General features: G+C 37.5%; 1 protein-coding gene across 1 annotated transcript; it reads left to right on the top strand.

The window, feature by feature from the left end:
- The first annotated feature begins 1201 nt into the window (after positions 1–1201).
- DCL1 (dicer-like 1) lies at positions 1202–14651 on the top strand. Its single transcript, XM_012983963.2, has 20 exons — positions 1202–2780; positions 2863–2976; positions 5103–5313; positions 5843–6237; positions 6642–6870; positions 7771–7943; positions 8029–8151; positions 8229–8389; positions 8477–8710; positions 8814–8964; positions 9047–9229; positions 10135–10293; positions 10366–10461; positions 10550–11178; positions 11835–11935; positions 12032–12231; positions 12315–13235; positions 13328–13492; positions 13666–14039; positions 14144–14651. Exons 1-20 carry the CDS (start codon positions 1821–1823, stop codon positions 14322–14324), a joined length of 5760 nt encoding a protein of 1919 aa, XP_012839417.2. The 5' UTR covers positions 1202–1820; the 3' UTR covers positions 14325–14651.
- Positions 14652–15019: the final 368 nt, after the last annotated feature.

The following is a 15019-nucleotide window of genomic DNA, read 5'->3' as shown; positions in this document are numbered from 1 at the left end:
TTTTTAGCTCAATATTATTATTATTTTTAGAATAAACAAATCATGAAAAATGAGATTTTGACAATTTGCTAAAAGTCGTTTATTATTATCTTTTTCTCCATACATCCATATTTTTTTTTGCAATCTTTTAGGACTGCTCCACTCTCTCTCCTCACTGCTGTCATTACTGAAACTCTTCCATACACTGTCACACACACGCGCACATACCCACATTGTGACACACACATACACACACACACACACACACACGTATAATCACATTAATGTACAATAGTCGCTCAAGAAATTAGGTCTACGTACTTTCTTGATTAATTTTGTTTAGCTACAGGGTTTGAGAGAGATGAATGCAAATATGTAAATATTAAATATTTGTAACATAACCAAACTCAATTAAGCTCCGTAATTAAGCTTTGTAACTAAACTTTATGGTCCCGATTGGCTGACAAGATAAGATTAGTCAATATAAGATTAAATAATTTAATGAGACCCAATTATTTTATTAGAGCTTGAAATGTCTAATAAAAAAAACTCATTAGAAGGCAAAATAAGCCAAGATGAGGCAAGATAAACTATAATTATATAATTTTGGCGGATCGACCCGGCAATTTATTGAGAATACCAAACATCAAATTAAGTCCAACTATTTCGGCAACCAAACGAGACCTATGTGTAATACTTAGTATAAACTGTATAAGTAAGCTCTAAAAAAAAAACATTTAGTAAATAGCGAAAAATTGAGTGTTCTTTTATCTATAAAAAATATTTATGAGGAAGGACGAGCCTAGTTTCCCCCAAAAAATATTGCATCATCGAGTTATATATTTTTTTTCAACCACGTTTGATTGCGTTTATATTATATATATTTTTTTCTGTCATCAATTTTAAAAATACCAAGAAATTCGTATATGCAATAAAAATTGAATGAATCGGATCAAAATTATACTCCCAGAAAATTTTCAATTTTTCCCAAAGTGAAAAATTAACTCCCGTTTTGTTCCGGGAAATTAAAATTGACATTATTTGGTTGCAATAAAAAATATTTAATATAAAATTATTGAAAAAGCACAACAAAAATAATCGAAGGAAGTACGAATTTACCGAAAATCCAAAGTATGTAAGAAAAAGAAGAAAAAAGCCAAACGATGACAACACAATCTATGTATATATATAATAATAAAATAAAATAAAATAAAATATATATAGGGATGAATGTAGTCAACTGTCAGTCAGCTCAATTTCAGTCCGCCCCATATCGTTCGTACGCCCCGTAGATTCTGGATCCGGGTCGGGTGGATCGAGTCGGCGCCGGAAGTGTAATTTCCACGGCGGCCTCTCAACGGAATCGATCGCCGGAAATTCGCAATTCGCAATTCGAGGAGCAGGAGATAAGTTAGGGCACTCACTGAGTTTAATTGCACGGAAGAAGAAGAGAAGAGAGAGCAGAGTGGCGTAAGATAGACCGGTGGTGGGGGGAGAATCTTCGAATCATACCCTCTTCGCGTGCTTCATACGGTCTATTTAACGCTTATCTGCTTTCTCCACTCTCTCTTTCTCTACCTCTCTCTACCTCTCGCCTACCCCCCTTTCAGTTAATTAATTCAGGGTTTCTCTGTGTGTGTGTGTTTTTTTTTGAGCTGTAAAAGCTTCTGTGTGCTTCGGTACTTTTCGGTTCAGTTATTTAATTTATTTATCTTCATACTGTTTGGTGTGGATTGGATTTGAAAGCAGAAGATTGTTTGTCCTCGTTTTTTTAGAAGTAAAATGTTTATTGCCTAGGGTTTATGCCTCTGTTTTAATTTAGTAATAATTTATATTCGAGAATGGATTGTGAAAAGAAACTGGATAAAGGGGAGGCTGGGAATTCAGTTGATGCCTGTGCTCTTGCTGCTGACGGCAGGCCGTCGTACTGGCTGGATGCATGCGAGGACATTTCATGCGATGATTACTTTGTCGATTTCGGAACTGCCACCGCAGCTTCAGTTCCTGTACTGGAGCCGCTCTCTAATGGTGGCTGCCTTGACCCGTGTTTCTTTGGCGGGATTGATCAGATTCTCGACAGTATAAAGAGTGTTGACGATGATTTACTTGCTCATAATACCATCCAGGATCAACAATCAGTGTCTAAGGATGAAATTGTTAATTGCAACGGGAAAAGGCCGTCTGTTTGCGGTAATGGATTCAAGAATGACGGAACCGAGACTGACAGAAGGTCTCGTGAATTTAACAACACTGAGCAAAGGCACGACAGAAGAGTTCCTTGTAGGGATCCAAAGAAGGAAAGGAGGGTTCTGGACAGGGTGCCGGGAAGGAAGAGACACCGTGGTTGGGATGATGTGGAGACCGATGGGCATGTAAGAGGCCAAGTGAGGAAAAGAGAACGGTGTAGTACAGGTAGTTGCAAGGACAGGGATTATAGGGAAGCAAGAGGTTACTGGGAGCGGGAGAAAGAAACAAGTGAGTTGGTTTATCGAATGGGTTCTTGGGAATCTTCTCGTGATAGAGATGAGAAGGCGAACGCTCAGAAAAGCAACAAATATACTACAGACGAGAAGAAATCGGACCAGCCAAAAGAGAAACTTCCCGAGGAGCAAGCTCGTCAGTACCAGTTGGACGTTCTTGAGCAGGCAAAGAAGAGAAACACTATTGCTTTTCTTGAAACAGGGGCTGGAAAAACACTAATCGCTGTCCTTCTCATGAAAAGTGTCAGCACTGAATTGCAAAAACAAAATAAGAAAATGTTGGCTGTCTTTTTGGTGCCGAAAGTTCCTCTTGTTTATCAGGTAGTATCTTACTGGGAATCAGTGAAGAACTTTCATTTTATCTGTCAACGTCTATGTGAGTAACTCTCTTTTTAAAATGCAGCAAGCTGAAGTTATCCGTGAGCGCACAGGTTATCAAGTTGGCCATTACTGTGGTGAAATGGGTCAGGATTTTTGGGATGCACGGAGGTGGCAGCGTGAGTTTGATAGCAAGCAGGTACTTTTGTCTGCAACACTTAATTTTAATGTTTATCGAATTTTTACTTTAATTCCTCTTTCATTTATGAGTTCTTTCTAAATTTCTATTATGTCCATTGCAAAGTAAATGATATGTGGTGAAAGGTTGATTTCTTTGTTGGAGCATAGAGAATGATGGTTTCTCACTTGTGTCTTAACTGTTGAAGTGAATAGCGATAATTGTTGCAATACTCATATAAATAATATTAAAAAAGAACTTCCTTTACTATTTGGCCTTGGAGTTAACTTATCATGGAAAACTCTCAAGTCAAACAGTACATAATTTTCTGTCATTTCAGGAGGTAAAGTATCTTAAAGGAGGGGGGTAGGGGGTGAGGGAGCTTGTAACTTTGACATTCTCAATTGAAGAAGTGAAGAAAAAAATGAAGGATTAATTTAGACCTTACCCCATTTACCATTTAGTTTTGCCGAGTTCGGTGGTGAGGAATGTAGGCATAACGGTAAGGCAAGTAGAAGTGGATGTAGAAAAAAACCTCTCTACTTTTGTTAGAGAGAATAGCAGAGGGAAGTAAAATAGGAGGTACAAGCAAAGCCCATTTTTCATTTTTATTTCGTCAAAGATGGCTTGAAAAAGAAAGACCCTTAGTTTTTCCTAGTTGCAGTACCTGTACATGAAACACCTGTTTTGATTAAGAAAAGGAATGGGCGAATCAGTAAACCTTGAAAAATTAATCATCTTCCCATACTAGATAGAGGAGAGTCAATTGTGCCAAACAACTTGAGGTATACTACATTTTATCGGTGCAAGTAATATTTACGCAACTTTCATTTCCCTTTTTATCATGCTAAAGGGTGAATGAGCAAAGGTTGTTATAACTTTTACATAGCATCTGTTTAACATACAGAGACCAATAGTATCTTCTGGTTGTAATACAAATATATCGAAAGCATAAAGTCGTCCAGTTTTATTTTTTCTATGAAGAATCATTGAATAGGATTTGTAGCGTGGTGCAGCCATATATTTTCTTTATTTATGAATTGGAGGCCACAGCATTGTTTTATGGGAAATATCTTTAGCAGAACCCTTTACTTGCCTGGCCGAACATTGATCGTTATCATCATGTAAAGGGTCTTCACCTACTTATAATTGTATAAAACATAAAGATGGAGGAAGTAAGACGATGTCCTGCATCTTGCTCTTGAAAATTGAGGATACATTAGGATTGAGCTGATCAACTCGGTCAAATATTTGTTAAATGGTGAAGAAAATGCCAAAGGGCCAGTCTCTCTCTCTAGTAATCTTTTGATCCTTGATGGAAATCTTGGTGGTAAGGATTGTTTGTTGAGCAGCTTTGCTGTTTGATGCACGTATTTTTCAGAACAATTAATATGGGAATATATGAACTTTTGCATCTTCTATTGTTGCTAGGTGTTTGGGCTACGGGTGGTTGTTTTAGAGATGGGGCATTCTTTGTGAACTTAATTTGGTTTTTTCTCTTTCGACACATGTAGATATTCATACATGCGCTTAAGTACACACACATGCGCTCTCATCTTCACTCATACAAAAGCACTGTAATACATCTGATAAGATATTGGAGCTTCTTCCATCATACTTTGGGATATTTACATAATTTAGATTATTGGACAATTATAAGAAAAATAAATACACAATACTTCTCACTCATCTGTATTCATATATGTAAAGACCCTAATGCAACCTTTCTGACAAAACCTGACAGATTCTTTTAAATTCTTATTTCGGTTCGTTAAATTTTAGACAATTAATGTCAAATCTTAAGTAATGACAATGTTACTATTAAATGCTTACATAAGTTGGCTTATTGGAAATTGTTAAAATTTGTCTCCTCTATCATTAAAAAGGTGCATGATTGACCAGCTTCTAATATTTTTTCGAGGTCCTGGTTGCTGATTATTTATGGGATGTATTATTTCCGTTGGTTTTAAGAATTGCATTTCAAGACACATTATTAAAGTAGAGACAATTGAAAGTATGTGGCAACAAAGAGTCATTTAGTTCGTTCAAAATAACAGCATTCTGAATTTACTGTATTCAACTACTGGAATTTACTGTCGATTCTTGTCATGCTTAACTTTCCCCACTTATGCTGGTACTTGATCCAGGTTTTAGTGATGACGGCTCAAATTCTTTTGAACATACTTAGACACAGTATAGTAAAAATGGAAGCGATTAATCTCCTTATTTTGGATGAGTGCCATCATGCTGTGAAGAAACATCCTTATTCTTTAGTGATGTCGGAGTTCTACCACACAACACAAAAGGAGAAGAGGCCATCAGTTTTTGGGATGACTGCATCTCCTGTGAACTTGAAGGGTATGTTGCTTATTTGTGTCCATGCAGTCAATTGCATTCGCTCTTGCAAATGTGGGAAGCATCACTTAATGTAAATGTTCATACACACTGTACTTGCACACCTCTGCGCGCACAAACACACACGTGTGTGTGTGTGTGTGTGTGTGTGTGTGTTTATATATATATATATATATATATATATGTTGGCTTTGTAAATGACCTACAACCGAACACCAAGGGAATTGAAACATTGACCTAATACTACCCTCCCCACCTCAATACCACTCATGCATGCCTTCCCGGCATATATATATATATATATATATATATATATATATATATATATATATATATATATATATATATATATATATATATATATATATATATATATATAAATACACACACACACACACATGTGTTTATGTACATTGATGAGTTCTTCTGTTCTGCATTTGGTACTTTTGTAGCTGTAAGTATTATATTTGCCCTCTCTTGTGTTTCTTTTGTTGATTTCTTCCTTAGAACCTGAAACTGTTTATGAACTCAGGTGTTTCTAGCCAAGTTGATTGTGCAGTAAAGATACGCAACCTGGAAAGTAAACTGGACTCCGTAGTTTGTACTATTAAGGACCGTGAGGAGCTGGAGAAACATGTACCAATGCCTTCAGAAGTGGTTGTGGAGTATGACAAAGCTTCCAGTTTGTGGTCCCTCCATGAGAAAATAAAACAAATGGAACATACTGTTGAAGAAGCTGCTCGGTCAAGCTCCAGAAGAAGTAAGTGGCAATTTATGGGAGCCAGAGATGCTGGAGCGAAGGAAGAGCTACGCCAAGTTTACGGTGTGTCTGAACGGACCGAAAATGATGGTGCTGCTAATTTAATCCAAAAATTAAGGGCCATCAACTATGCACTGGGTGAACTAGGACAGTGGTGTGCTTACAAGGTGATGTGACATTCTTAATAGGATGATTCCTTTTTCCCTTTGTCTATAATTGCATGTTCTGGTTTGACAAGGGATAAGTTAAGGAACTATATTTGGCTCCATGGTTTCCCAATTTAATCTTTTGATTCAATCTAATTTTATCTTGCTTTTGCTGCTTCATTTCTTCTTCGGTGTTGCAGCCAACTATAACATGTAGTGATTGTTTCCATCATCTTTTGCTCTAAAGGTTTTTGAGGTTGCAATTGTTATGAGTTTATTGGAGGGGGTGGAAGAGAACTTTGAAGGGGGTTTAGGTTTTTTGATTGCAGACACTATAGTTTAAGATGTTTAGTTTCGGATGACTGGAAAACTTTTGTTGTTAGTGAGTAAGTTCTGAATTTTTTAGGGCTGTTTTTTCTTTGCAGGTTGCCCAGGGATTTTTAACTGCTTTGCAGAATGATGAAAGGGCAAACTATCAACTTGATGTCAAGTTCCAAGAATCATACCTACACCAAGTTGTCTCTCTTTTGCAATGCCATCTGTCTGAAGGAGCCATTTTGGAGAATAATGTTGAAGGCACTGAGATGGACAACAGTGCTGCAGATGGGGATGGGCCTGACGACCTAGAGGAGGGGGAACTTACTAACAGTCATGGTGAGAAGTTCTATCTTTATTATCATGCACAGCATGCATTTATGGTGACTCACTGATTGGTTTATCTCATTAAGTGTAATCCTATATCAATAAAATACACTTCTCGACTGTGAACGAATAACGATGACACCAGATTTTAGCTAAGCGAGAAAAGAGAAATTCCAATGAAAATCTTCCTAGCTTTTTGATCCTTAAGTCTTGACTGTGTTTTAGAACCAAGTGGAACATCCTGCGTCGAAGTAAAACATATTTGTTTTATGGCTTTTATCATACATAGTTACATGTATGTGGTTTTAGTTGGATGGGGAAAAAAAGATCTCAGACTTGCCATCCTAAATTGGCGTAGATTGGGTCTTGTTTGCCCTTTTAAGTTTGTTGATTAACTAGAGTAAAGTTCAATGAATCAACTATGACGAATAAAGATTTACTTGGGAATTGTACTGCTTCTGTGATGTGTCTTCTTCCCCTTTTCTTTGTTCATCTGATGCCATTTGAGGAAGCTGATCGTTTTCGTTCTCTGCATTACTGTGATGAAATCCGAACAGTTCAAATCAGAAGATACTACATGTCTTTAATTTGCAGGAGAAGGATAATTATTCAAATAGAGATTGTTATGCTTCTTCACCAAGATTATTATGCTAGAAACATTCATATGGATTCTCATTATTCACCTCATAATATTTATTTAATTTTTTAAAAATATATTTGCCAGCAAAAAATCCTGTATCGGATTAAAGCATGCATGTTTTCTTGTCTTCTGCTGAAGCTGAGATATTTCACGAACTTGACAATGGATTTATGTTATTGTTGGTCATTCATAAGCTCTGCATGTTAGATTTCCTTCATCTCTTGCTTCAATTACAATAAAATGTATAATGTTCTGTTCTACGTATTTGGTAGTTGTCTCTGGTGGAGAGCATGTTGATTTGATTACTGGAGCTGCTGTCGCCGATGGAAAAGTGACTCCAAAAGTGCAGTCACTGATCAAAGTACTTCTGAGATATAAGCACACGGCGGATTTTCGTGCCATAATCTTTGTTGAACGTGTTGTCTCTGCTTTGGTTCTTCCTAAGGTCAATTGAGTTCAGCAAACAGATTGTGTGGATATTTGGTAACTTTGCCGCCATGAAACATCTAATATGTCCTTTAAGCGTGCAGGTTTTTGCAGAGCTTCCATCATTAGATTTTGTCGAATCTGCTAGTTTGATTGGGCACAACAATAGTCAAGAAATGCGAACCAGTCAAATGCAAGATACAATTGCCCGATTCCGAGATGGTCGCGTAAGTTGGACTTTGTGTGATTGCCTCAAATACCATTATCTCATTAACTTATTCGTTCATGTAATCTGCTCCTGCAGGTCTCTGTTTTAGTTGCCACTAGTGTGGCTGAGGAGGGACTTGATATTCGGCAATGTAATGTTGTTATTCGCTTTGATCTTGCCAAAACGGTATTGGCATATATTCAGTCTAGAGGCCGTGCCAGAAAACCCGGATCAGATTACATCTTGATGGTTGAGAGGTAAGATTGAGTGATATGCGTTTTCAATTCTGCAGATTATTTATGAATAGACAATTAAAAAGTCTTACTCTTATGATTCGTTTGTAGAGGAAATTTGTCCCATGTAGCATTTTTAAAGAATGCTAGGAATAGCGAAGAGACCTTGCGGAAAGAAGCTATTGAGAGGACTGATATTAGTCATCTCAAGGAGACCTGCAGCTTAAATTCTGGGCAGCCACTAGCTAGTACTGTTTACCAGGTGGAGTCTACTGGTGCTGTTGTGAGCTTAAATTCGGCAGTCGGACTTGTCCACTTTTACTGCTCACAGTTGCCCAGTGACAGGTGCTTTCTCTTACTGTTCTGATGTTTCCTTACCTTATTTTTTCTCATGTCTACAATTTTTTGTGCTCTACTAATTCTACTCTTCACTTTATTGATGATGCAGGTACTCAATTCTTCATCCAGAGTTCATCATGGTGCCTCATGAGAAGCCTGGAAGCGCTACCGAGTATTCGTGCAAGCTTCAACTTCCGTGTAATGCACCATTTGAGAAACTGGAGGGACCTACATGCAAATCGATGCGCCTTGCTCAACAGGCATGCTCAATTGTCACAATCATCTGTAGTTCTGTTTAAAATGTATCAGAAGTATCTATTTGATAGATTATGCAAATTTCAGGCTGTTTGTTTGGCTGCTTGCAAGAAGCTCCACGAGATGGGAGCATTTACTGACATGTTATTGCCAGACAAGGGAACAGGGGAAGAAGCTGAGAAAGTTGAACAAAATGATGATGGAGATCCTCTCCCTGGAACTGCTAGGCATAGAGAATTTTACCCTGAAGGAGTAGCTGACATTCTTCAGGTTATTCTTCCATCTATACTTCTTCTGAAGTGAAACCGCTCTGCTTTATGCTGTTGAAAGTAGCGTAGTTTTAATTAATTTTTTATTAAATTAAGAATCAAAATGATCTTTTGCAATCTGAAAATGTCAATTACCACTCCATTTCCAATCATTACTAGTTGCATGTTAATCGAAGTTGTCCCAAAGCAGGCTTATGTGTGGCTGCTTGTTCACACATTACACATACCTGGATTTTTGTGGTCCTCTCCACCCACGTAAACTTGGTAGAAGTTGATAAAATACTTGCAATTGATTTGCTTGAAGAAGTTCTACCATCTGCATATTAAAATTCTGGAATTAAGTATGTGAATATCTAGGTGAGTTGTAAAAGATGCTATATGTTCGACAAAGATATCTAAAAAATAAAATCTGATTACATGAGAATCTATTCCGGAATTGAGGGGATATAGCCCGGACTAAACCCTAACTAGACCCCATTGCTGTAATTTGGCAATGTATAATTACAAAATTTGATGAAAATTCCCCATTCAGTATGTTACACACTGATTATGTTGTAGAGCAGGACACGGAGAAATTTTAAACGCATCAACAGGAATGTTTACGAACTAAATTGTTTATGATGCAGATTATAAAATTCTCTACGTTGAATCTTTTGCTGCAAACCCTGATAGTACAGGGCAAAAAAGAATACTTTTCAAAAGTAAGGTTATGTCTGGTCAGACAGAATAGTAACCAGAATGGTTTAATTCATCTCTTGTTTGGTGCAAAATAGTGCAAGGGTTTTCCATATCCGACATTGTAGACTGCATGTTGATCTTGGGATTTTGCGATATAAGCATGTAATTCTATTAATTTGGGTTCTTAACTGTTGATCTTAGTAGTACGTCAACCCTTTGTCTCTGCAGGGAGAATGGGTGTTATCTGGGAATGGCTGTGACGATTCCAAGTTGTTTCACCTTCACATGTATTCTATCAAATGCGAAAATATTGGCTTCTCCAAAGATCCCCTCTTAGTTAACGTCTCAGACTTTGCAATATTGTTTGGCAGTGAATTGGATGCAGAGGTATATTACATATTTTTAAGCTTTGATTAGTTGCACAATCATTTTATTTTTGTGCTTTCATGTCATTGCTAGGTACTGTCAATGTCAGTGGATTTATTTATTGCTCGGTCTGTGATAACGAAAGCATCACTCGCCTATAAAGGGTCAATAGAAATTAGAGAAACTCAGGTGCATTGTTATATTAATTAGTTATTTGAATTATTGTTTTCCTTTTAGCAATGAGCTAATCCTCACTGTTTCTATCTATATTATACAGTTGTCTTTGCTTAAGAGCTTCCACGTTCGATTGATGAGCATTGTATTGGATGTGGATGTTGAGCCATCTAACACACCTTGGGACACTGCAAAAGCATACTTATTTGTTCCTCTTGTCGGAGGTAAATCGGCAGATTCGTCGAATGATATTGACTGGGCTGTAGTTGAAAATGTTACAAAGACAGATGCATGGAACAATCCCCTCCAGAAAGCTAGGCCGGATGTTTACCTTGGCACTAATGAGCGGACTTTAGGTGGAGACCGGAGAGAATATGGATTTGGCAAATTACGACACGGCATGGCCTTTGAACAGAAATTCCACCCTACCTATGGGATTAGAGGAGCTGTTGCCCAGTTTGACGTGGTAAAAGCATCTGGGTTAGTACGTACACGAGATGCTAGTGAAGTGCCCCGTCCAGTTGATTTAGCAAAAGGCAAATTGATGATGGCTGATTCCTGTATTCAAGCAGAAGATCTGGCAGGCAAAATTATTACTGCAGCTCATTCTGGAAAGAGGTTCTATGTAGATTCCGTGCGCTTTGAGATGACTGCAGAGAACTCATTCCCCAGGAAAGAAGGCTACCTTGGTCCTTTGGAGTACAGTTCTTATGCCGATTATTATAAACAAAAGTATGTTCTTTTTTCTGTGCCAAATTTGTTTCGAGTTCATCCTTTAATTAAATGTCTTCCTCCCTCCCCTCCGTCTGTATGCAATGCGTGTATCTGTTCATGTATCTGGCTATACCTCCGTTGAGGGTTTTCCCCTTTCGTGCCATTGAAAATATTGTGCTGGGGATGGAAGAAGGGTTTGTTACCAAAAAAGAAAGGTTGCATTTGGATGGAAGGATTTGAAATCCACAATAAACAAATCCATTGAACTTATTTTGATTGATTCATTCGACAATGGATTCAAATCCTTAGTTCTCATTTTAGGCTATTTTTTTCAGTCACTATGGTGGATATCAAATCCTTTTAATTTGGAGTCATTTTAAATCCTTTCCTCAAATCCAAATCCTTCAATTGAAATGCAACCACAGAGAAGAGAAATTTAGTTATTTTGTTTAGTTTAATTGCTTAAAATGCGGAGGTTCTCCATATCCTGCATCTGTTTTACCTGATAAATTCTCAAATATATTTATTTTGATTAGTGATTGATGCAGAACCTCGCTGGGTGATTTCTAGTACTTTAAGATCGTTTTGAGTGTGCTGCTCTCAATTATTAGAAGTCCTCACTATTTTGCTTGTTGTGTTGTGCATTTGACCATATTGTCCAAATCAATTTTTAGGTATGGTGTAGATTTGATGTATAAGCAGCAACCTCTGATAAGAGCCCGTGGTGTTTCGTACTGCAAGAATCTTTTGTCTCCACGCTTTGAACACTCAGAAGGTATCAATGCTGCAAAGCTGAATTCCTTCTCTTAATCTTTTTGGGCCATAGATCAATTTTTCATGGAATTAAATTGATTAAAAATTTCTGTTGCAGGTCATAATGGTGAATCTGATGATACACATGAGAAAATATATTATGTTTTTCTCCCTCCCGAACTCTGTTTTGTGCATCCACTTCCTGGATCACTAGTTAGGGGAGCTCAAAGATTGCCATCAATTATGAGAAGGATTGAAAGTATGCTCCTCGCTGTACAGCTTAAGGAAATCATTAATTACCCCGTTCCTGCTTCAAAGGTATTTTAAATTCTCCAAAAAACATTTTCTTAAAGAGTTGCTACAGTATATGTATATCTGATGTGTAAGATTTCTATCTGCAGATCTTAGAAGCCTTAACTGCAGCGTCGTGTCAAGAGACTTTCTGTTATGAAAGAGCAGAGCTCTTAGGTGATGCTTATCTGAAATGGGTTGTTAGCAGATTTCTTTTCCTAAAATACCCTCAGAAACATGAAGGTCAGCTTACTAGGATGAGGCAGCAGATGGTAAGCAACGTTGTACTGTATCAGTTTGCACTGGACAAGGGGCTTCAGTCGTACATCCAGGCAGATCGATTTGCATCATCTAGATGGGCTGCACCTGGGGTTCTTCCTGTCTTTGATGAGGACACTAAGGAAGAAGAACCGTCATTGTTTGATGCCGAAGTAGATTCTGATGAGAGTTTAAGAAAAAAAGTGAACAATGGTGACGAATACGAAGATTACGAAATGGAGGATGGGGAACTCGAGGGTGACTCGAGTTCGTACCGAGTGCTATCCGGCAAAACACTGGCAGATGTTGTGGAAGCGTTGATTGGTGTGTATTACGTCGAAGGTGGAAAGACTGCTGCAAACCACCTTATGAAATGGATTGGAATCGATATAGAATTCGATTTGAAGGAGATAAATTATTCGATTAGGCCGAGTTCTGTTCCAGACAGTGTACTAAGAACTATTGATTTTGACGCATTAGAAGGTTGCTTGAATGTCAAGTTCAACGACAAGGGGTTGTTGGTTGAAGCTATAACTCATGCATCACGTCCATCTTCTGGTGTTTCATGTTATCAAAGGCTAGAATTCGTCGGTGATGCGGTGCTGGATCATCTCATCACAAAGCACCTGTTCTTCACGTACACAGATTTGCCTCCAGGGCGTCTGACCGACTTGCGAGCTGCTGCTGTGAATAATGAGAATTTCGCACGCGTTTCTGTTAAGCATAACCTTCATACACATCTTCGTCATGGCTCAAGTGCACTTGAGAAACAGGTACGTGGGGCCTTTTTTTTTTTCTTCGTTGTCTGATTTTGGGGTTTGAGTTACAAATTCATTGCCTTTATTTATTTATTTTTAATTTTCAGATTCGAGATTTCGTGAAAGAGGTTGAGAGTGAACTTTTGAAACCCGGGTTTAACTCTTTTGGTTTAGGGGATTGCAAAGCTCCTAAAGTTCTTGGAGATATCGTAGAATCAATTGCTGGGGCCATCTTCCTTGACACTGGATGTAATACTGCAGTTGTGTGGAAGGTTAGATTCTTCACGTGGCTCCTTTAAAATACGATGCTTACAAGATACGGAATATTATGAGATGCTTTAGATAATCTTATTAACCAAAACGGTTATTTATTTCTCCATTTTGGGAATGGATAAGAATGGGGGAATCGAAATTTCTCGAATTGATATATATTTATATTTTATAGGTCTTTCAACCACTGTTGGACCCAATGGTTACCCCAGAAACACTCCCAATGCATCCTGTTCGAGAACTACAAGAAAGATGTCAACAACAAGCCGAAGGTCTAGAATATAAAGCCACGCGAAGTGGGAACTTGGCTACTGTGGAAGTATACGTAGACGGTGTTCAAGTTGGGCTTGCTCATAATCCCCAAAAGAAAATGGCACAGAAATTGGCTGCTCGAAACGCCCTCGTTGCCTTGAAAGAGAAGGAGATAGCTGTATCCAAGGAGAACGCTGAGAAAAATGGGAAGGAGAAGCAGAACGGGACCCACTCTTTCACCAGACAAACCTTGAACGATATCTGTCTTCGTAAAAATTGGCCAATGCCCCTATACAAGTAATTTATATCCATCTCTAAAGTCAAAACTTTTATATTTGTAAAAGTCGCTCATTGTTTTTTTCGATGTGCTATATAATTATGTTTTTTTTTTGTCGGTTTAGGTGTATACACGAGGGTGGTCCTGCGCACGCAAAGAAATTTACGTTTGCTGTGAGAGTGAATACTTCTGATAGAGGATGGACCGATGAATGCATCGGTGAACCTATGCCGAGTGTGAAGAAAGCAAAGGATTCTGCTGCAGTACTATTATTGGAACTTCTGAATAAATGGTACGGTTCGTGATTTTTTTTTTTTTTTACTACACAAGTAATAGTGGATTCAAAAGTACGACGGCAAAGAGAGCTCTTTCGTAACTGACACGGAACTAGACGCATTTCTCTCTGCTACTAATTTCTTCTCGAGCTAGCTGTTATTTATTCGAACATATATACATTTTGCCCTTGTTTTTTTTCCCCTCGATCATTTAAGCGTAGAAATGCGCCGGCTTAATTTGGATTTGGATATGGTGAGGAAAGTATAATCAATTAATCATGTGTTTCTTGGCATTTCCCTCAATTCCAAGACTGAGAAGTATTTTTATTTATCTCAATTTTATTTTTAAGGCGTAAATTGAATCTCTAGTGGTCATGTAATTTCAAGTTATAAATTTCGAGTCACTTTAAATATGAATAACCACATTCTATATTATTTACAAGAAGTTATAAATTATATTTATTTAATTGAAAATGAAGGTAGATTGAGTTTAGAAGGTAAACTACGGGGTATGGGAGTTATTTTAGTTTTATTCTGGGAAAATATATCTTTTTGAGGCAATAATTAAAAAATAAAAGTAATGTTAATTTATAATTTGAGATGATATCAAATCATATTTTGGAAAAATATAAAAATGAGATGAAAATGGAACTAAACATAACCAAACATTAATTTATTTTGGAAAAATATAAAAATGAGATGAAAATGGAACTAAACATAGCCAA

Source organism: Erythranthe guttata, chromosome 9 (assembly GCF_056151865.1).
Source record: "Erythranthe guttata isolate IM_541 chromosome 9, IM_541, whole genome shotgun sequence".
NCBI classification, from domain to species: Eukaryota; Viridiplantae; Streptophyta; class Magnoliopsida; order Lamiales; family Phrymaceae; genus Erythranthe; species Erythranthe guttata.
The sequence above is the reverse complement of the archived record's forward strand: the minus strand, read 5'-3'. Positions and strand labels throughout refer to the sequence as shown.

What these genes read in the sequence shown, in the direction of transcription:
- DCL1 (XM_012983963.2), top strand. Translation starts at nt 1,821, where the DNA reads ATGGATTGTGAAAAGAAACTGGATAAAGGGGAGGCTGGGAATTCAGTT. An exon ending in TAGAAATTAGAGAAACTCAG is followed by an intron (nt 10,462 to 10,549) that starts GTGCATTGTTAT and finishes TATATTATACAG; the next exon opens with TTGTCTTTGCTTAAGAGCTT. An exon ending in TGGCCAATGCCCCTATACAA is followed by an intron (nt 14,040 to 14,143) that starts GTAATTTATATC and finishes TTGTCGGTTTAG; the next exon opens with GTGTATACACGAGGGTGGTC.